The 21603-nt window shown below is 47.3% G+C and overlaps 1 protein-coding gene across 1 annotated transcript in view; it reads left to right on the top strand.

The window, feature by feature from the left end:
* The window catches only part of LOC107122388 (aromatase), a 37267-nt gene extending 17090 nt beyond the window's left edge, over positions 1-20177 (top strand). The window contains exons 5-11 of the mRNA XM_015425477.1: positions 2203-2317; positions 4985-5099; positions 7486-7648; positions 10303-10544; positions 14038-14287; positions 17797-17870; positions 19905-20177. Coding sequence (XP_015280963.1) covers positions 2203-2317; positions 4985-5099; positions 7486-7648; positions 10303-10544; positions 14038-14287; positions 17797-17870; positions 19905-20177 — 1232 coding nt within the window. The remainder of the gene's footprint in view (positions 1-2202; positions 2318-4984; positions 5100-7485; positions 7649-10302; positions 10545-14037; positions 14288-17796; positions 17871-19904) is intronic.
* Positions 20178-21603: the final 1426 nt, after the last annotated feature.

The raw sequence follows: 21603 nt of genomic DNA, 5'->3' as shown, positions 1-21603 counted from the left end.
GGTATAAATCCAATCTCTTCTTCTCTTCTTCTTCTTCTTCTTTAGCACAGTCAGAATTCCACTTACTAGTTATCAAATCCCTTCCCAAACGCCATTGCAAATCTAACAGCCATGTATGGCAGTTATTAATTGCCATCCAAAAACTATCTCAAGATTGTACTTCAGATATAAAATAATGCCAAGTCTTTTTCAAATATGGATTTCAAATGCTCACACATGCGCTAAATAGAGTAAAATATTAAATATTTGCCAAGTATTCAGAAGCAGCTCAGAGAATATGCAGTGCATTCATCACAGCTGCATACCTGTGTGTACTGAAGCATACAGAACTCCCCCCCCCCCACAGTCCATTCACCACCACCACCACTTTTCCACCTGACACAAGGAATGGGAGGGGAACAGACAAGGAAAGCTCAGAATGGGCAGTGAAAATTTCTTGCCAGGAGTCCAGATGTCTAGGCTGCACTGGACAATTCCGGGCTGATTCTCCACAAGGATCTGCAGGGGAAGGTAGTACCATTTCTAGAGTCTATTGTCTCCCACCCCAGCTCCAAGGAACTCAGCAAACCACACATGGGACTCCCCTTCCCTCCTCCATTTTTAAGCCAGTGTTTCCCAACCTTTGGGATGGGACCCAGAAGTGGATCGTGAAGCCTCTGGAAGTGGGTCACGGGCCAGCCCTCCCTAGCGGCCACCCCACGCTTTCCATTGCTCTCTTTTGTATCGTGTAAACCAAGATCTGATCCTGGAAACAGTACCTTCCATGTCGTCTTTTTTATTCACTGAATGCATATGTTTCTTGATGTTACTGGACTGAGTTTCTTGGAATATCAGGGGGAATTAGAGGGAGACATGGAGAAGGAGAGGGTGGGCAAAGGCTGGAATGTAACTTCCACATGCAAAGGCTGTATAAGCTGGAATGGGTTCATAGGCATAACATCCCAGTCGCAAGATGTGATAGTTCCACTGTTCACTACATTGGTCAGGTCGCACCTGGAGTGTTGTGTGCTGTTCTGGAGGCCTCACTTCAAAAAGGATGTGGACAGAATGGAGCGGGTGCAGGGGAGAGCGATGAGGATGATCGGGGGCCTGGAGACCAAGCCCTATGAGGAAGGGCTGAGGGATTTGGGAATGTTCAGTCTGGAGGAGAGGAGGTTGAGGGGGGAACATGATCACACCCTTTAAGTATCTGAAGGGCTGTCACTTGGAGGAGGGCCGGGACCTGTTCCTGTTGGCAGCAGAGGACAGGACTCGCAATAATGGGTTTAAATTAAGGGCGGGAAGGTACCGGCTGGGTATTAGGGAAAATGTTTTTACAGTCAGAGTTGGGCAACAGTGGAGTCAGCTGCCCAGGGAGGTGGTGAGCTCCCCCTCATTGGCAGTCTTTAAGTGGCAGCTGGACAAACATTTGCCAGGGATGCTCCAGGCTGATCCTGCACTGAGCAGGGGACAGGACCAGATGGCCTGTAGGGCCCAACTCTGTGATTCTATGATTCTATGATAGTGGGGGCAGCTGCGCCTTTTGTGTGATGTTGGTTTCTCAAAAACACCTGGTTAGCCACTGTAGAAAACGGAACACTAAACCAGATGGATGTAAAGGTCATCGTTTGCCTAGGATGCAAAACAAAACAAACAAAACAACAACCTTTGGCCCAGCCCTGGACGTGTCACCAGTCCAAGCAAATTTAGATTTGTGGGTCACCATACCAAAAAGGTTGAGAACTGTTGATTTAATCCATACAAACCCCTTGTGATATAGGCAGGGTAATTAGGCCCCCGGTGCCAGTTCCAAGTGGTAGCAGGAGAAAAAAATGGCCATCAGACCAATGGCATGGTGGTTGAACCATAGAGTTTCCAGCAATTCCTAGAGTAGCATGACGTCACTTCCGGGTTTTCCCAGAAGGGACATCACACCGACACTGATGATGGCCAACTGCCCCCACCCCCCATCCCTATGCCCTTGATCTCTACAGGTTTCCGGATCATGCTTGGTAACCCTCAATGGAGTTAGGCTGAGAGAGCAATTGATTGGCCCAAGGGCACCCAGTGAGCTTCCATGGCTGAACAGTGATTTGAACCCACGTCTCCACCATCTTAGCCCAACACTTGAACCACTAGCCCACACTGGCTCCTTGGATTAGCCCTGACTCAACAAAGGGCATGGCGCGCCTTCCCCTTACATTTCCGTTTTATGTGTTTCAGAAAATGCCATTGTGCTCAAAATTCAAAACTACTTTGATGCTTGGCAAGCACTTCTGCTGAAACCTGACATCTTCTTTAAGATTTCCTGGCTGTACAAGAAATACGAGAAGTCTGTGTAAGTAACAGCAATGATTGGACGGTTGAGAGTCAGGCTGCTGTGCAAAAGGAGGGTCTTCCCCTAGGTTGAGGGTGGGCCAGGAAGGCTGAAAAGCGTTGCTTTCACATATGCTGAAGCACTTCCAATCCACTTTGCAACGGGATTTTATCGATGTCTCTTTCACACGTGCTGAATAATGCACTTCCAATCTACTTTCAAAGCACTTTAGTGAACGTTTGCAACTGGACTTTGCTGTTTCACACAGGCCCAGTCTTTGCTTCGCTGTCTTACCAAACCCACACTGGAACAGAAATTCCCGGTCTACATTGCATGCCACTTTCACTTTGAGTGTCACATTTTATGGCAGTGTCCAGACTGCATGCTGCTTTCACTTTGTTTGATCTCTGGTTTTATAGTGGCTGCCTGCATAGATTTATGGCAGTTTTATGGCCATTGGGGGGGTGACTCTGCAGTCAGTACGGTGTTGGCCGGGGTAGCTGAATGTGGTTTTGAACTGCATCTTTTTCTGTTCCAGTGTGGGTTTGGTAAAACAACTGAGCAAATGCTAAATGCAGATTGGGCCACAGTAAGATCCAGTTGTAAAGTGTATTGAAAGCGGATTGGAAGTGCATTATTCAGCACGTGCAAAAGCACTACATGTTTGTATTTGCCACAGAGCAGATTTAAGGCTTGGAGTTGCTAGATCAACATGGCTTTGTGGCTGGTCCTGCACCCACCTGACTCCTTTTGTGCCCTTTTAATGCCTGGCACATTGGTAAATAGACAGAACACATGGCAGGTAGTGTTGCCAAGCTCCAGGTGGCATTTGCAATAGCTGAAGCACTGTGACGTGACATCAGAATAGATGGGATTCTTGTTACCAGCTCCCCGTAGTCTCGCAAGCTTCTTTTTGCAATTTTGGGAAATAAGTAGAGTTTCTGAAGTGTTATACTCTTGTAAATCTGTATATTGTGCATTGTTTTTCATAATTTATTTATTTATTATTTTGGATTTGTGAATTGCCCAGTCTCTGTACAACAGTTAAAACAATGTTAAAATTAATAAAATCTATAAGTCAATTACATAAGCTCAGATGGCATCAATAATTTAGTTGTGTATACAGTGTAAAGGTAAAGGTTCCCTTTCTCGAAAGCCAGTTGAGTCCGACTCTAGGGTTGCAGTGCTCATCTCCATTTCAAAGCCGAAGAGCCAGCGCTGTCCGAAGACGTTTCCGTGGTCATGTGGCCGGCATGACTAACCACCAAGGCGCACGGAACGCTGTTACCTTCCCACCGAAGTGGTACCTATTTATCTACTTGCAATTTCTTGCTTTCGAACTGCTAGTTTGGCAGGAGCTGGAATTAGAGACGAGAGCTCACTCCATCATGCGGCACATTCGGGTCTCGAACTGCTGAACTACCGACCTTCCACAGCCTGCAGTTCAGTGTCTTAACCACTTGAGCCACCGCAGCTCCTGTATACAGTGTACCTCTCACAAAATATAATTATTGCTTATATAATTTAAGATATTCTTCTCCATTGGTGTGCAAGCTTACTATATAAGGTGCTTCAGCTATTGGATAAACGCCTTTCACACCGTAGTCCTTTTTTGTTACCACAACCTCCAGGTGGCACCTGGAGATCTCCTGCTAGTTACCGTTGCTCTCCAGATGACCAAGATCAGTTCCCCTGGAGAAAATGGCTGCTTTGGAGACCGCGCTCTCTGGCATTGTACCTCGCTAAAGTCCCTCCACTCCTCAAACCTCACCCTCCCCAGGTTCCACCCCCAAAATCTCCAGATATTTCCAAACCCAGAGCTGGCAACCCTAATCATAAGCTTCTATTCCCAACAGACTCTGCAAAAGGTGGAACACAAGCTCTACTTTTTGCCTACAGGTGAGGACAGGTATTTATTTAGTAGAATTGTCTTTAGGGACATAAGAAGAGCCTTGCTGGATCAGACTCACAGTCCATCTAGTCCACCATCCTGTATCACACAGTGGTCAACCAGTTCCTCTGGACGGCCAATAACAGGGCAGAGAGGCTGAGGCCTTCCCCTAATGTTGGCTCCCAGCTCTGGGATTCAGAGTTTGACTGCCTCTGAACATGGAGGTTCCCTTTACTCACCATGGTTAGTAACCACTGTAAGACCTATCCTCCATGAAGTTCTCAGATCCCCTTTTAAAGCCATCTATGCCTGGCCATCGCTACTTCCTCTTCTAGCAATTCCACATTTTAATCACGCGTCATGTAAAGAAATATTTCCTTTTGTCTGTCTTGAATTTACTGCCCATCAGCTTCACTGGATGCCCTCAAGTTCTGTTATTTGGGGAGAGGGGGGAAATGTCCTTTTCATCAGCTGCTTAAAAATGCAGTGGCTATAAAAGCCGATGGCAAACCATCTCTCAGCATCTCTTGCCTTGAAAACCCTACGGAGTTGCCGTAAGTTGGCTGTGACTTGACATCAAAATAAATAAATACAAACCTGGAGAATGAAAGAGAATTCTCACAAACAAGACTTTGAAATGTAGCCCTTTCCAGGTGTGGGCTGAGAGAGAAATGGCGGAACGGGTGTTCGAGCATCCCAAGTTGTAAATCCCTTCCCATTTAAAGACCTTTCAAGTTACTGAATTATCCTGGCCACTTCTGAGCCTTTAGCAATGAACCTGTCCCTTTCTGTTTCAGGAAGGATTTGAAAGAAGCCATCGAAATCTTAATCGAGCAGAAACGGCAAAAGCTTTCCTCTGTTGAGAAACTGGAGGAGCACATGGACTTTGCGTCACAGCTGATTTTTGCACAGGTAATTTTGATCTGGGTGGGACACAGACTGGGATGTTGTTTTCCACTTACTGCTGGGAGGGATGAAGTTTCATTGATCTGAGGGGTGTATTTTTTTCTCTCCCCCCCCCCCACTGCAAACTAGGAATGAACTGATCTTCCTCATTCCATGCGTTTATTGTTTATGTGTGGCTCTCTGGCCTGCATTTTGCCCCTCCTGACTTCCAGTTTAACAAGGTGATTCTCTAAAATTAATTCCAGAATTGGGTTGTGCACTGTTTGCGACAATTTTCTGTGCCTTCCAGAGATTATATCATCTTTCTTTTCCCCCCTTTTTTTCTATAAAAAAGCATTAAAAACTCAAAGGTGCCTTGTTTACAACGCCTGTTTCTCCAGCTACTCAATACATTGAGCGCTTCACACAACAGGATGAATTACTTGCTTGCTGTTTCAAATGATCAGTGTGTTGGGGTCATTCTGCCTTTAGACAACAGACCCAGGTAGCTTTTCTTGGGGACATACTCATCCTTTGTTTACTTGCTAGGCTCATGATTACTCCAGAATTATTCTGAACAGGGTTTTGGTGTTTTTGCCATCAAGTCACAGTTGAATTATGGCGACCCCTGTTGGGATTTTCAAGGCAAGAGACTCACATAGGTGGTTTGCCACTGCCTGCCTCTGTGTCGTGACCCTGGACTTCCTTGGTGGTCTCCCATCCCAGTACATACCAGAGTCCACCCTGCTTAGCTGCAAGATCTGATGAGATCAGGATAGCCTTGGGCCATCCATCAGGGCACCCCTGGATTTCCTTGGTGGTCTCCCATTCAAGTACTAACCAGGGCCGATCCTGCTTACTTTCCAGGATCTGACAAGATCAGGCTAGCCTGTACTATCCAGATCAGGGATATGCTCACCATTCATTTGCTGCTGGGCTCATGCCTGCTCCAGAGTAACTCAGAGCAGGTCATGCATCACTTTAAAAACTGCAACAATGTGGTAGCCTAGTCCCACTTGGCTGCATCTGAGCAAGTCTATATGGATTTCTTTTATTTACTGCCCTTCTAAGGGCAATTCCCTACTGAAGTCACTGGAGGGATCACTACCAGGCGTAGCTTCTTTTCTTTCCAACACAGTAGTATTGGAGCTCCGGCAGTAAAGAGCCCAGGGGGCGGGCACATGCAACAAGCCCCACCCCCTGCTCCCAGCAGCCCTCACTCAGAGCAAGAAGCAGCCAGGTAAGTTGCAGAGCTCCCCCTGGCCCCCCAGCCCAAAACAGTCCAGTGGCACCTTTAAGGCCAAGGTTTATTCAGGTACAAGCTCTCCCTCCTCTGCGAGGACAGATCTGCACGTTGCCCCCCCCCCCAATAGCTAGGAATCCAAAAGTGGAGCCTGAGCGGTGGGTGTTGCCTTCTGACACACTTCCGGTGATGTCAGGGGGTGTGGCATATGCAAATGAATTATGCTAATGAGTTATGCTAATGAGCTCCTGCACCTCTTTTTCTACTAAATGACCCCTGGTTATGCTGATATACCTATTTAGCCTGTCCTTTTAAGGACACATATATGAGCAGCCTTTTCAAAGGGACTTGCTGTTTTCCTATGTAGCTTTTCTGTAGATGTGTCTTCTGATTTTGCACCTGTGCAGTTGATGAAGTTAATCAGCATGCAGAGCTTTATAGTCGAAGTTAGAAGACTTGAGTAACAGGCAAAATGGGCATAGCCAGAATGCTGGCAAGCCAAGAAATGCAGCTCAGCACTCCACCCCATCCTACGAGATAGCACGCGTTTTGTTCCCTCTAGTAGCTGCTTCGATATTACATTGCCATATCTCTGGCTTATTTCTCGTGGTGACGTGACACTGAAGCAACCACTAGAGGAAGCAAAACACATGCAGAAAAAAGTAATGCAATGGGGCACACAAGTAATGAAACTAAGAGTGTGGAAAAGCCCACAAAAGGAAATCTGAACAAGGTTCCTACACAGAGGCAGGCAATGGCAAATCTGAAATCAGAAGCCTCTGTACAGCAAAGAGGAGTCTCAGAGCGGCTTACAAACTCCTTTCCCTTCCCCTCCCCACAACAGACACCCTGTGAGGTAGGTGGGCCTGAGAGAGCTCTGACAGAAACTGCTCTTTTTCAAGGACAGCTCTTATCAGAACTATGGCTTGCCCAAGGTCATCCAGCAGATGCATGTGAAGGAGTGGGGAATCAAACCCGGTTCTCCCAGATTAGAGTCCGCACACTTAACCACTACACCAAACTCCTCTACCCAGGACTCCTTACCCTGTCTGAGGGTCTCACCACAAAACAAAAAACGTGGCCTCCGTGTTTGGTAGATTTGTGTCTGACATGACAATGTGGTTGTCTGCTGAGTTCAACAGTCCCTGTTTTTTTCATTAAACATTACAGAGCCGTGGGGAACTAACGGGGGAGAATGTGAACCAGTGCGTTTTGGAGATGCTGATAGCTGCCCCAGATACTCTTTCGGTGACCCTCTTCTTTATGTTAGCACTGATTGCTGAACACCCTCATGTGGAAGAGGCGATGATGAAGGAAATACAGGCTGTGATGGGTAAGGGTCCGTTGACAGATGGAAGAGAACAGCAACACAGATGATCTCCTTTTTTTCAAAATTCCATATTGGAAAAGGGCCGAAATATAGTGACCCAAAAACAGTAAACCTGAAGGGTTTGTTTTTTTTAAAAAAAGAAAGCCCTATAGACCAGTAGGACAAACAAACAGGAAGAATTAAGCATGAATCTATAAGTCACAGGACGTTTAGTTCATTGATGTATTTAAATATTAGAGCCCACTTTTCGCTCCCCTGGGACCCAGCACAGCTGACATCATCATTCGCTCCTCCTTCATTTATCTGATAGCAACAAACTTGTGGCATTGATTGGACTAAGGAAGAGTAAGCAGATGGGGTTGCCAACTCTGGATTGGGAAGTTCCTGGAGATTTTGGGGGTGGAGCCTGGGGAGGGAGCTTAGAGGGATATAATGCCATAGAGTCTGCCCTCAAAGCAGTCGTTTTCTCCAGGGGAACTGATCTCTGTCGTCTGGAGATTAGTCGTATTTCCGGGAAAACTCCAGGCCACACCGGGACTCTGGCATCCTTAACTGGCCCAAGGCTACCCAGCAAGCCTCCATGGCCGAATGGGGATTCAAACCTGGACATTCTAGGCCAACATTCTACCTATTACTTCCCTCAAAATATTTATTTGGAGACTTTCCTGTCTCGCACCCTCACTTATTCCTTCCAATAATCAAATAGAAATAACACCTTCCAGGAGAAAGCCAGGCTAACAATGTCCTCAAATAGAAAATCAATGAAAAACAGAAGAGAAATAATACTCCATCCAATGCTGCATTCAAAGATAAATTGTATTCATAAATAACAAACCATTTTTATTCATTAAACCATTTGTCGTTTGTCTTTCCTCTACCAAAGCCACCGGGTGCCCTACAGAGACATTAAAACTGCAGAACTGTCCAATTATAAGAAATCAAACCAGGAAAATAACACACTGTGAAACAGAATGTCAATTATATTGACAACCAACAAACTCAAATAATATAGACACTCAAAGAATGAAAATACGGCAATAAGCTCCACCTTACTTTTAAATGTCACTGTATATGTAGCTACTAAGAAATACCCATTTAACATGAGCATTGAAAAGTCCAAAGAACAATCTTGCTAGTTCTCTAATGCCAGAGACTTGCACTTAAAGAAGAATGTCCATTACAAGAATCCTACGGATTTCCCAAAGATGGTGGTGGCTTGTCTGCAGATTCCCCAAAGGCGGCGGTGGCTTGGCAACAGGGTTCTTGATATACACCCATTTCAAATAATCCTTCTTCTTCAAAGCCCTGAGGCTCAAAAATAATAATCCTCTAAGCCTTTGGATCTGGAACTAAGTAATATTATATGCATCTACTGTCTGTTTCACTTCCTGGTTTGATTGTTATTCCACTGTGGCCCCTAGTCTATTTCCAATTATAAGAAGTAGCAGCAATGAGAAACTTTCCCTGTGCCTTTTGCAGCCTTCATAACCATTAGTCACCATTATAAACCTTCATAACCATTATAAACCTTCATAACCATTATAAACCTTCATAACCATTAGTCACAGCCCAAAGACCAAATTGAACAATATGGTTTAACAACGGCCTGAATCCGAACACTCTGCTTAACACAGTTTGAAGCTCCCTCCAGTCTAAAGAGCCTTCCACCAACTTCAGCATCTCTTCTGCTGGTGGAACAGCCACTTCCATCAAAGGGACGTTCCTTCACTTCAAACTTTGCTAAGCATGGTGGTAGCATACAGGCCAATGTTCACAAAACTAGACCAACATAGAGGCCCTCCTTATTTGTTGGAGTGAGTGACTCAGGGAGTGGGTGGGGTGGTGGACTCAACAAAAGATCTGTGGAATAAATGTATTTTCATCTAGCACATAAAAGTCAAAAAGTTCCGAACCAGAAGAAACATTATTGGGAGGGAGTTCCATAACTGATGTGCCACCACTGAAAAGGCCATTTCTCAATTGCTCCCTGGCCTATTGGCTCTTAGCAGGGCTTGTAGAGTATGTTCTAAGCTGTTCTTTGGTATTCCCCCCTCTCTTACCTCTCCTTCTTATTTTCATCAACTGTCAGTCCCAAACTACCAGAGGGTAGGTTAAATGCTTTCTCCGCTGCTGTTTGGTGGTTAAATTTGGAGGAGTAACCTACTCGATAGAGTATGGGCAATTTAACCCATATTTTCTTTGACTGTGAGTTGACTGCCTCTTTAAGAGATGGATACAACTGGTGATAGTTTCCAAGTTTTCCCTTGTCTCTATGCCTTCCTGCCTGCTAATACCAGTCCTGGTGCTACTTTGGCTGTGGCTAAATTTCTGGCGGCAGTGGATTCTAAGTGAGGATGGAAATAGAGGGTGGTGTCTGTAAGACTGGTTTTGTCCAAGACCACAGGGTCATTGGTTTGTTAAAGAAAGAAATAACTGCTCATCCGCCTAGTTTCAAGATCAGATCTTTTGTGCTTCTTTATCTCTCCAAGTCAGATTTCAAAAGCAAAACTTGAAAATGATTAGCATTTAAAAAGAACAAAAATCACCTGAAACGTTGCCCAGTTCCAAACACGTGTGGCCATATCCTTCCAGCTCGTACCTCCCAGGTGAAATAAGACACCAGAGACCAGCCTCTCTGTCTTCCTCCCTCCCTCAAGGTGACCGAGACATCCAGAGCGAAGACATGCCGAAGCTCAAAGTGGTGGAGAATTTCATTCACGAGAGCATGAGATACCAGCCGGTCGTGGACTTGGTCATGCGCAAAGCCTTGCGGGATGACGTGATCGATGGCTATCCTGTGAAGAAAGGAACCAACATCATTCTGAACATCGGGCGCATGCATAAGCTTGAGTTCTTCCCAAAGCCGAATGAATTCTCTCTTGAAAATTTTGAGAAAAACGTAAGTTGTTACGCGCACATGTATGTATGTATGTATGCATGTATGTATGTATGAGCAGGAACTCATTAGCATAATTGGCCACACCCAACAGCAGAAACATATTAGCCTATTAGGCCACACCCCTGACATCACAGCTCATTAGCCTATGAGGCCACAGCCCCGTGTTACCAGAAGTGTCGTTATCCAGCCACACCCACCTTTTGCTTCTTATTCTGTTTACTTTGTTTGTTGTCAAAACCCACGGCCTTTTTTGTAGCAGGAACTCCTTTGCATGTTAGGCCACACACCCCTAATGTAGCCAATCCTAATGAGTTCCTGCTGTTGGGTGTGGCCTATTATGTCAATGAGTTCCTGCTGGGCGTGGCCAACTCAGGAGCCAGCCGGAACTCCGTTCCTGTGCGTTCCTGCCCCAAAATATATGTTTAAATCCTGCTTAAGGGCTCATGCTTCAAGATGAACAATTAGTATTTCCTTATTCTTACTCATCAGGGAGTCTTTACCTTGTGTGACCCACCTAGCACAAGACTTTGATCCAGTTCTAATCCAGATCCATCTTGACTAGTGATCATGGACATAAATACTCACAACATGAACAGAGGGGCACCATGTAGTATACAGACTGCCCTGACCTAGATGTCCCAGGCTGGCCTGATCTTGTCAGATCTCAGAAGCTAAGCAGGGTCAGTTCTGGTTAGTATTTGGATGAGAGACCACAAAGGAAGACTGGGGTTGCCATGCAGAGGCAGGCAATGGCAAACCGCCTCTGAACGTCTCTTGCCTTGAAAACCCTAAAGGGTCGCCATAAGATGACTGTGACTTGAAGGCACCTTCCACCATCAAGTACAGAAACTGGCATCAGGATTAATTGGCCAGACTGCGCATTAAATGGTGTCTTTGTGTCCATACACAAGCATTTATATGCATTTGCATTATTCACAATTCATTCAATGCCTTGATATGTGCACCAGATCACCCTAAGTTTTATTTATGAAACGTTGGAGGGGGAGCAGAACATATGGGGAGATGTTTGGTGTTCAAATTGGGGGTCTACTCTGCAGGGTCCTTTGCCTGACTGTAACCTAATGGGACAACATTTTTACATAATAAAACTCAATCCAGTGGACAGAGAGGTGGAATTGGGCATGAGTTCAAATACACATGAACACATGAATCTGCCTTACACTGAATCAGACCACTGGTCTGTTTAAGTCAGTATTGTCTACTCAGACTGGCAGCAACTCTCCAGGGTCTGAGGCTGAGGTCTTTTCACATCCCCTACTGCCTCATCCTTTTAACTGGAGATGCCAGGGATTGAACCTGGGACCTTCTGCATGCCAAGCAGATGCTCTACCACTGAGCCACTGGATTCTGTGGCATCCCGTCCCTAGTGAGCTCCCTCCCCAAACTCTGCCCTCTCCAGATTCCACCCCCAGGAATCTCCCAGTCTAGACTTGGCGACCCTACCCAGTGAGCTACAGTTACTCATGACCAGTGTTCCCTCTAAGCTGAGTTAGTGTGAGCTAGCTCACAGTTGTTTAGCCTCCGGCTCACACATTTTTGTCTTAGCTCAGGAAGGATGGCTCCAGAGCCAACTAATGTATGGCAGTAGCCAAATCGCTTGCTCACAACTTTAATGTCAGTAGCTCACAAAGTAGAAGTTTTGCTCATTAGACTCCACAGCTTAGAGGGAGCATTGCTCATGACCCACCTGTTGGAGACCTTAAGCCGTTATCTCGTACATGCGTTCCAAACCAAAGACTTTTTCAGGTGTTTGAGTTGTACACCCCATAAGCCTTCTAACCACACATACCATGAGCGAGTTCTGCTCTCAGTCCTCCTGATACACACGGTTGCCATGCTGTGTGAACGGGGGCAACACAGGTATTTACCCTGCATGTACAGCTTCATTAGATGTGACTTTGAATCCTGAAAAATGAAGTGCTCCCTCTGTGCACACCAGAGTTATATGCGCATGGTAAATACACGCCCTGCCCCTGTTCATGCAACATGGCGGCCGTGTGTATCAGGAGGATTTACGTGCAGTAGACGAGCTACTGGAACGCATGACTGTAATGACTGGAAAGGGCTGCAATGATGTCACGACAAGTCAGTGTAAGATAAGAGATCTTTGAATTTTATATTTATTGCTTTTTCTCAGGAGAAATCAGAAGGCTAGAAATCTAGAGAGCCAGTGTGGTGTAGAGGTTAAGAGTGGCGGACTCTAATCTGGAGAACCAGGTTTGATTCCTCACGCCTCCTCTGCATGAAGCCAGCTGGATTTCCCTGGGTCAGTCACAGCTCTCTCAGAGCTCTCTCAGTCTCACCTACTTCACAGGGTGTCTGTTGTGGGGAAAGGAAAGGAAGGAGATTGTAAGGTGCTCTGAGACTCCAAGTGAAGGGAGGGGTATAAATCCAATCTCCTCCTCCTCCTCCTCTTCTTCTTCTTCTTCCCACTAGTGAGGAGACGGGGTATCAGCATTGGAGAGTGAAGCTCCCTTCATCAGACATGAGTAAGACTGGAGATCTGAGTCTTTGTATCCCACTCAGAAGGTGGGAGGCGCGTTGTAAAGAATACTCATAAAGGATGCAAAGCTACAATGCACTCTGTCATCAACTTGATTAGAACAAAGGGAAAATGCTTATGGGCAGAAAATTAGCATCTGGAGTGAGATAGGAAGGGTCTCCAGAAGTTGGAAGCAACTTGATGGCACTGAACACATATACATACAGCAAGATAAGAATTCTATGTCCCTATTCGGTCCTGGAGGGTCCATTGTTCTGAACTTGTGAACGAACAATGTTCACACAGACCACCCCTCCCCAGGGCTGAATAGAGACATAAGATTCTTACCTCACTCCAGTTGCTAATTTTCTAAAAAAAACACCCCAAGCATTTCTCCCCTTCTCTGCTCAATGTCCTTGGTGCCTTTGAGTCCTTTACAAGCATTCTTTACAACACCCCTCCCATTTTCTAACTGGGATATAAAGACTCCATTCCTACTTTTGTCAGATGAAGGGAGCTTGGACTCTAGGGTAGCCAGGTCCCCTCGTCTTGCCGGCAGGGGATCCAGGAGGCGTTCCGGGTCATGACACGCTGACGTCTCCCAGAAGTGATGTCATCACATCGGCAACTTTGGGGGCGACACTCTTGTTTTTGGGTGAAACTCTATGGTAAAATCAGAGTCAAACCATAAAGTTTTGCCCAAATACCAGAGCATCACTGCATGATGTCCCCAACGGCAGGTGACATAATCACATTGCATGGAGACGATGCTGTTTGTGGGAGGGGTTTCCCCCACTGGTCAGCTGGCCCCCAAAACTGGGGAATTTCCCACCCAGACCTGGGGAACCGCAACCCTATTGGACTCTCAAAAGCTTATACCCCCAAAATCTTGTGGTTCTCTCAGGTGTTTCTGAACTTGAATCTTGCTTTTTCTGCTGCAGACCAGCACGGCCACCCCCTGAAACTGAATTTTCTTTGACGTTTGCACAGGTCCCCCATCGCTACTTCCAACCCTTTGGGTTTGGTCCCCGGGGCTGCGTCGGGAAGTTTATCGCCATGGTGATGATGAAGGCTATCCTGGTCTCTCTTCTACAAAGATGCAGCATCCAGACCCTAAAAGGCAAAGGTCTCGAAAGCATCCCGAAAAACAATGACCTGTCCTTGCACCCAAACGAAAGGCAGCCCTTGCTTGAGATGGTTTTTGTACCGAGGAGGAACATGGCGGCCAAGAACCGGGAGGGCGAATAGAATAGAAACAGCAAGAAGACTGGCAGTTGGGCTTCCTTAACCCCAACGAAAACCTGTCATTCATCCCAGGCGCATCCATCACTCACTCACTCCACAAAACAAAACTTTTGTTTGCTCCAAATACGTTGACAATGCAGGGAGCCATCTGACCGGCTTGTGTCATTCTTTGGGACATATCCCTTCCAAGCAACAAAAGAAAGGCAGTAGGTGAATTAACATGCGATAGACTGACAAATACCATGACAAACTGCATTGTTCAAGGTGGAATTGCTTGACTCTGGGGCGGAAGCCCCAAAGAACCATTTCTGCAGGTCCCACATGGGTCAGGAAAGTGGGTCAGGAAAGAGGCATCAGTAGCAGCCAGTCCTTTTAACGGAACTGACATCTCAGCTGCCACGATCATGTGGATGAATTTTCGTACCTGTGTTCACCAGGAAAGCAAAAGCATGATGGGCAGATATAACTTTTGAAAGAGAGCAACAGAACAGTCTCTTCTTCTGTCGTTTCATAGTGCCGAAAAGACATCGTCAAAGCTGCTTAACATTCCTAGTCCTGATACACCATCAGGCAAAACAAATGGCAAAAAATGCTACCGGACCTTTGCTTCATCTACACAAGCCCTTGTTTGTTTATTTAGGTATTTACAAGGGGCGGGACCCGCGATACTTGCGGGGGGGAGGGACCTCCACACAGGAGGCAGAGGAGGAAGCAGGAGGAGGAGGTAAGTTCCCCCCATCCCACTGGTTCCTCCCCCATCTCCTCCACCACCACCCCCGCTCGAGCTCCCCCCCTTGCCTTCCCCCCCGCGTCGAAGCGAGGCGCTGCTTTCTTCCCCCCCCCCAAGCGGCGGCGAGGGAGTTCGCAGAGCATCCCCTGCGCATGCGCAGGGGTTGCTTTGTCACTTTTGGGGGGATTTAAGTATCCCCTTGGTATTTTTTCCAGGTTTTTATATTTTTGTGCACACCTGGGGACTGCCCCAAGTGTGCACAAAAATCTCCCTCTCCCCCAGGTGCCCCCGATTTAGGTATCCGCACGCACGGGGGCGACTTCGCTATAAGTATATAGATACCTTGCTTTTCTCCCCCAGTGGGGACCCAGTTTTGTCCTCACAACAATAACCCTGCAAGGTAGGCTAGACTGAGAGTGTGTTGGCTGAACCAAGGCAAAGTAGAGATACACAAATACATAAAGCAGTTTCCTACTGACTCAAACTCTGGGTCCATCAAGGTCAGTATTGTCTACTTAGATTGGCAGCGGCTCTGCAGGGTTTCAGGCAGGGGTCTTCGCATTACCTTCTGCCTGGTCCTTTTAACTGGAGATGCCGGGGATAGAACCTGGGACCTTCTGAATGCCAAGCAGATGCTCTACCACTGACCCATGGTCCCTCCCAGATTTGAGTCTGGGTCTCCTGCTTGAAACACTGCACCATTCTGGCTCTGTTTTCAGACATTCTAGGGGCGGGGGGGGGATGGGACTCACACATAACGAACACACAGGTTCCGTTCCTCACTTCATGTGCTTTCTTTGGAACTTCCATGCAGAAGCCCCTAGGGCTCTCTCCACACAATCAGGAATCCTGAAAAAAGGATGGTTCTTAAATGCTTGGAGAGAATTATATTCCCATAGATGCATCTCAACATGTGCTCTATAAGGCATTCCAATCAATCCTGCCGCTTAGACAGTCAGCTGCATGTGTTTTGTTTCTGCAGGTGAGGGATACAGCAGGGTGAATCCAGCCATCATCCAAGTTGCCTTCCTCCAGCCCTGAAGGACCCTTTCCCCAATGGAAGGGCCTCTGAAATGGGAGGAAGACTCCTTAGGCTGGAGAAAGGCTTCAGACTTGAGGCAAAAGCTCGACAGTGGAGCCAGGAGGGGGAGACAACCATTCCAAGCCTGAGCCCAGGATACTTAAGCAACTTCCTGTTCCCTGACCACTTCCTCTTTGCCTGCACATTGAGGACATTCTCAGAGGTCCTCCTTCTCCATGTTCTCACCATCTATGAGGTTTAATCAGGGTGGACACAGACATTGCCTTCTTAGTAGTGGCACCAATATTATGGTATCCCCTCCACAGCAAGACTTCCTCTAGCCCTTTCTTTGACCATATTCCAGTGCCAGGTCAAAACTGAGCTTTTGAGGGAGTTTCGAGGGGCCCTAGGTAGTTTTTTTTCTTGGTTATTTATGTCTCTGTTTCTGAGCTGATTTTGATTGATCGGTTCTTTATTTATGCCGTATTTTGTTAGGGTTTGGTCTTTTTGTATTTTAGATGCTCAGATTTTAACTTCCATCGACTGCTGTTCATGACCTGCTTTGTGGACTGAGTGTTTTGATCGAAAGGCAGGGGGTAATAAACATTTTAACAAATAATGCAAAAGAAATATTTTAAACATGTCAGAATGATGGACAGAAACTTTTTGTACTCTGGTCAAACAATCACGTATCAGATGGTCAAGCGGCAACAGAGGAGGCTGTGTGATCTTGTAAATATCTTATTTATTTTGAAGGCCAGACTTCTGAATCATGAACTTAAAATATTATTTGATGGGTAACACAACACTTTTTACAATTGTGATGAACAAATATTCCAGCTGTTTTATGAACAAGCAATGGTTTGCAGCTTAGGTTTTCTGAGCTTTGAAATGGGCCTAAACCTTCAGTCAACGCCCCACTGCCATTAAAGGGGTGTGTGTGGCATAGTCCGGAACCAATACGAACAAGCTGATGTCCAACATAACATTCGTTTCCAGACTCTGCAGCTCAGATCTGCGGAACTTGAGATTTTTCTTCCTTCTCTTTTCTGGCATTCACACAATGAAAACATTTTTCAATTTTGCATGCAAAACAAAATTAGTCCCAGCCCTTTTTCTGTAGTGTGATTAGATTTTGTTGTTTCTTGTTCTTGTGAAAAGCTGACTGACATTTAGACTGACTTCATGTGTGCAGTGACTGGACCTTCACAGAGATCAAAAGCCGACAGCAGCATTTTCTAAATGAGTGTAATGGCACAGCTGTCATTGTTTGGGAAAATGTAATAAAAAGAGATTGAAACGAAAATAAAGTCTTGCTCTTTGGTAATTTTACAGTTGCCAACACTAGGGCTTTTCAGCTTTTTTTGTCTTGAAATAAGGAAAAGGGGCTCCAACCACTTAATTTGCCTTTGCTTCTGTTGTACTGTGGGTAGCTGTGAATTTGGTGATGTTCCCTTATTGTATGGAATAGTTATTTTGACACAAACCCTTAGGGTAAAAGCCTTTGTTTTGGTTTCACTTTTCACTTGTGTTGTTTGGTTGCCCTGTGGCTGGTTATGGCCTTAGCAGTGGCCAGACCAGGCCGTGCTTATGTTCTAATAAAGTTCTCTTCAGTTTTGGTACCGGCTGCTGTGTGGAGTTATTACAGCGTCCCTCTTCTGTACTCTCCTCGGCGTAATTAGCAGCTGAAATATGATTCAAGCACACATCTCTTGTTTCCATGCTGCACGTCACCTTGGGTGCTTTTGAACAGAAAGGCAACCCGTTAATGCTGTGAACCACCGAACTTTGTTGCGTAACCTGCGTAACCTGCAGACCTGTGTTGAGGCAAGTCAGTTAAAAAGCTATATTGAATGTCTACCACCAGCAGAGGGCACACTCTACAAATGTTATTGACACTCTCCGCCATACGAGTTATATTGAACACAGTAAACTCCTTTAGACAAAGGGTGATTCTGCATCTGGCATTCACTCCACGTTTCCTCAACACTGAGGAAAAGGTGCAGCCAGGGCCTCCCCTTTCTCCTTCCCTTCTCCCAAGTGCTGAAACCCAAATGTGTAGCTCTTGAATACCAAGTGGTGGTTAGTAGGAAGTTTTGTCTCTGTGGTAAAAGTCCCACAGAGGTTGGTCTAATAGAGACCTGTGTGATGGACAAGTCAAAGTCCTGCCCATTTCCTGAAAATGACCAATCGCCTTTAAATCTGGTTGGAATATTCATGGGGCAGGTAGCAGCCAATCAGGGCCTTTGGAATATTGGGAGAAGAGGTGGGAGTTAGAGCCCAAAAGACAGTTAAACCGCCATTTCCCTTCAGACCTGGCTGAGCCGCCAGGGAGGCAAGTTGTGGGATGTCCATTCTCTAGTCTTCCAAGATCACGTTCCAGTGGAAAGTATCCCGGCAGGTCTCCTCTGGGATTCAATCAGCCTGGATTCAAGATTCTCACTCGGGGCAGGTGTCTGCTCCACACTCTGGAGAGCTGCTGCTGCTACTCAGGGCAGATGGCCTTGAGTTCGATGGACCGACAGAGCTGCTTGTGGGGAACGCAAGGAGAAGCCCCGGGAGTCCGGCCCCTCAGCCTTCACTCGGAAAGAGGCAGCAGGTCAAGAAAGGGGAGGCAGAGGCGGAGGGGATCTTCAGTGCCCATGAGGTTTCCTCGCTAAAGCGGCCCCAGATGAGCATGAAAAGGACACAGAAGATCCCTTGGAAGCAAGTTCCACAGGACGCCTGACCCTTCGCGGGATAAGTGAGTAGAAAATAGTCAATGGCAACCGTGGTATATTTACGAAGGACACATCAGTCTTTTATAGATTTTTAAAAAATAGATCACTATTAATGCTAATACTAATACATTTCTGTACATTCATACAAGAATAAACATGAAAAATGATTCCACAGTGTTGACGAGCAGAGTCCAATAATCTAAAGTTCTTACAAACAGTAAATTTTCTTTGTGTCTTTCTTGTACTAGTACTGGATTGCAGACAAATAGAATAAAGGTCATGTATCTGCAGACAGGCCTGCTCCAACACCTGTGACATCTGGCTTCTTCAGAGCAGAATACGTGTAGACCCAAGTGAACCCTTTCCTACTTAGCAGTCATCTCTGCACACTGTCTCTCTGCATAATGCTCACTCAGTGAAATCTTCTCTCATCCAGCTTTCCACCTGGGGCCTGGAGATCTCCAGGAATTGCAGCTGCTATCCAGGTGACACAGGTCTAGGGCTGCCCAGCCCTCAGCGGATTTGTATTTTAAATGCCACCACAGGTACTTACTGGAAGTTCTTACCGGAAGTGACAAAGGGTAGGGTAGCTCTGGCAATCGCTGGAAACTCTATGGGCCAGTGATTCCTAGAGCTGTCCTTTGTCACTTCCGGCATGAACATCCAATGAGTACATGAGGCTGCGGTTTGCTTTTTAATTCTCCCGTAATGCTGCCTCCACCAACTTGTCAGGTGTTGCCTGGGAACCCTACACAGCTCAGTTCCCCTGGAGACAATGGCTTCATTGGAAGGTGGACTGTACGGCATGACGCTCCGATAAGGTTCCTGCCCTTCCCCAACCTCTGCTCTCCCCGGGCTCCACTTCCAGATCTCCAGGGGATTCCCCAACCCAAGGCTGGCATCTACTACCCCAAGGCCAGTTGAAAACGGGACACACCCATAACGTATATGCTGGATCTGGTCTTCACTGCTGACAGTTCCAACACATCTCCAACCCGATAAACCCAATTTACGAAATCTGCTAGGTGTCCAATCGTTACCGAGAATAATATTTTTTGTATCAATTGTCACCTAAAATCTAAAGAAGTTGGTTTGTGTGGTTCTGCTGACGCTGATGTGATCATTTCTCCCTGCTTCCCAGCCTCAAAAGAGACCTACGTTCACCACCATCTTCTCTCCCACACGCTCGCGCCAGGAGCCCCGCCAGATGCCCAGCAGATGGGCCCTCCCTCGGCAGCCCCTGCAGGAGAACCTGGAGGCCTTCCTGGGCTTCATCCGACAGGAAGGTGGAGCCGGTGTGTGTGGGGGTGCCAAATGCCCCGCCCCCTGCAGAAAGCCTTGTGGGAAGCAGGCCCAGGGATTCAGGACCCCCGAGTGGGACACTGTCTCCCTGGCATCCCCCTGCCTCGATTGATGGACACAGTGCTCCCCAATGCTGTGCCTCAGCGATCCAGAAAGGACACGGCTTCGAGCACGACGTGACCTGCAGGGATATTTTCTCTCAACAAGGCGATCAGCATTTAATGCACCTGGCTTTGGGTGCTGCCCTGGCCTGGCTCCCATTCAAGATGAGCCACAGAGCTCATGCCGTGACTGAGCTCCGGAGCTTGGGCCCCAGGGGAGTCTGGGAATTCCTGGCAGGATGGAAGGGAAAGGATCAGACTCTTCACTGGTCATCCAGCCCTCAGGGCGTGGTAACTGAGCCCCCCCCCCAACTCCTTCCTCAGGCCAAGAACTGCCAAGCACCCAGTCTGGAGTAGCGTGATGGTGATTGTTGGGGGGAGGTGGGGAACAGAGGTGCAGCTTCCAGAATAGAATGAGAGCCTCCAGGATGCATTGCTCCTCGTTGGAGAATGGGGCTCAGTCCTGAGGCACTCTGTCCACATCTCCCTGAGGTGAGGTGAACTGCGGCAATCTTTGGGAGCCTCCGGCTCTGCTTGACATCCTCCGCTTGGCTGGTTCAGCTTGTTGTCCTGAAGCCCAGAGGTTTCCAGCTTCATCCCTCCTCACAGAGCTCCCCTCCCTCTGACTGCTGGGCACAAAGGTTGCCTCAACAAAAGATGTACCTGAGCTGCTCCACAGCCCCTGTGGCCACTATTAATCTGGGCTCAGGGTTGGAAAATGAGTCCATCGTGCAGGCCCGTAGCCATGAGGCCCCCACAAGGGTGACGCCCCCTCCCCAATTTGCCCCGCCTCTTCACCAATCCCCTGGAAGGGGAGGGGTCAGGAGGAGGCCTTCCTGCCTAGGCCCCATCTGATGGTCGGAATGGCAGGAGCCTCAAGCCACCGTGCTGGCCAGCCCACGTCACCTGGGTGCCGGCCTGGCTGAGCGCAGGAAGCTCAGATTGGCGGTGGCGTGGCTCCCGCGGTGGGCTGGGATCTTCAGCTTGTCAGCTCGGCTCCCCTTCCGTTTCTCTGGGCCCCAGGGATCAGCATGCCGGTTTGGCTCCTCTGGTCCCGCTGGCTCGGTTCCTCGGTGTTCAAATGCAGCGGCTGGTTGGCGGTTGGTTCCCACAGGCTTTTTGCTTGGCTTGTCTCTCCTGTGGTTTTGGCACGCCAGAGCGGAGCCTTCCGGATCTGCTGTTTCCAGCGCTGGTGAAGGCTGCCTCCTGGGGTGGGGGCCTTGGTCTTGGGCATTGCTCCCTCTAAGCTGTCAAGTCTTGTGAGCAGAAATTCTACTTTGGGAGCTACGGGCATTAAAGTTGTGAGTGAGCGATTTGGCTGCTGCATGAATTAGTTTGCTCTGGAGCCATCCTTCCTGAGCTAAGACAAAAAGGTGTGAGCCGGAGTCTAAAAAACTGTGAGCTAGCTCACACTAACTCAGCTTAGAGGGAACACTG

This window comes from Gekko japonicus, unplaced genomic scaffold, assembly GCF_001447785.1.
Source record: "Gekko japonicus isolate JY-2015 unplaced genomic scaffold, Gekko_japonicus_V1.1 scaffold462, whole genome shotgun sequence".
NCBI lineage: Eukaryota > Metazoa > Chordata > Lepidosauria > Squamata > Gekkonidae > Gekko > Gekko japonicus.
Note: the sequence above shows the minus strand (reverse complement) of the source record. Positions and strands in the feature narration are given on the sequence as shown.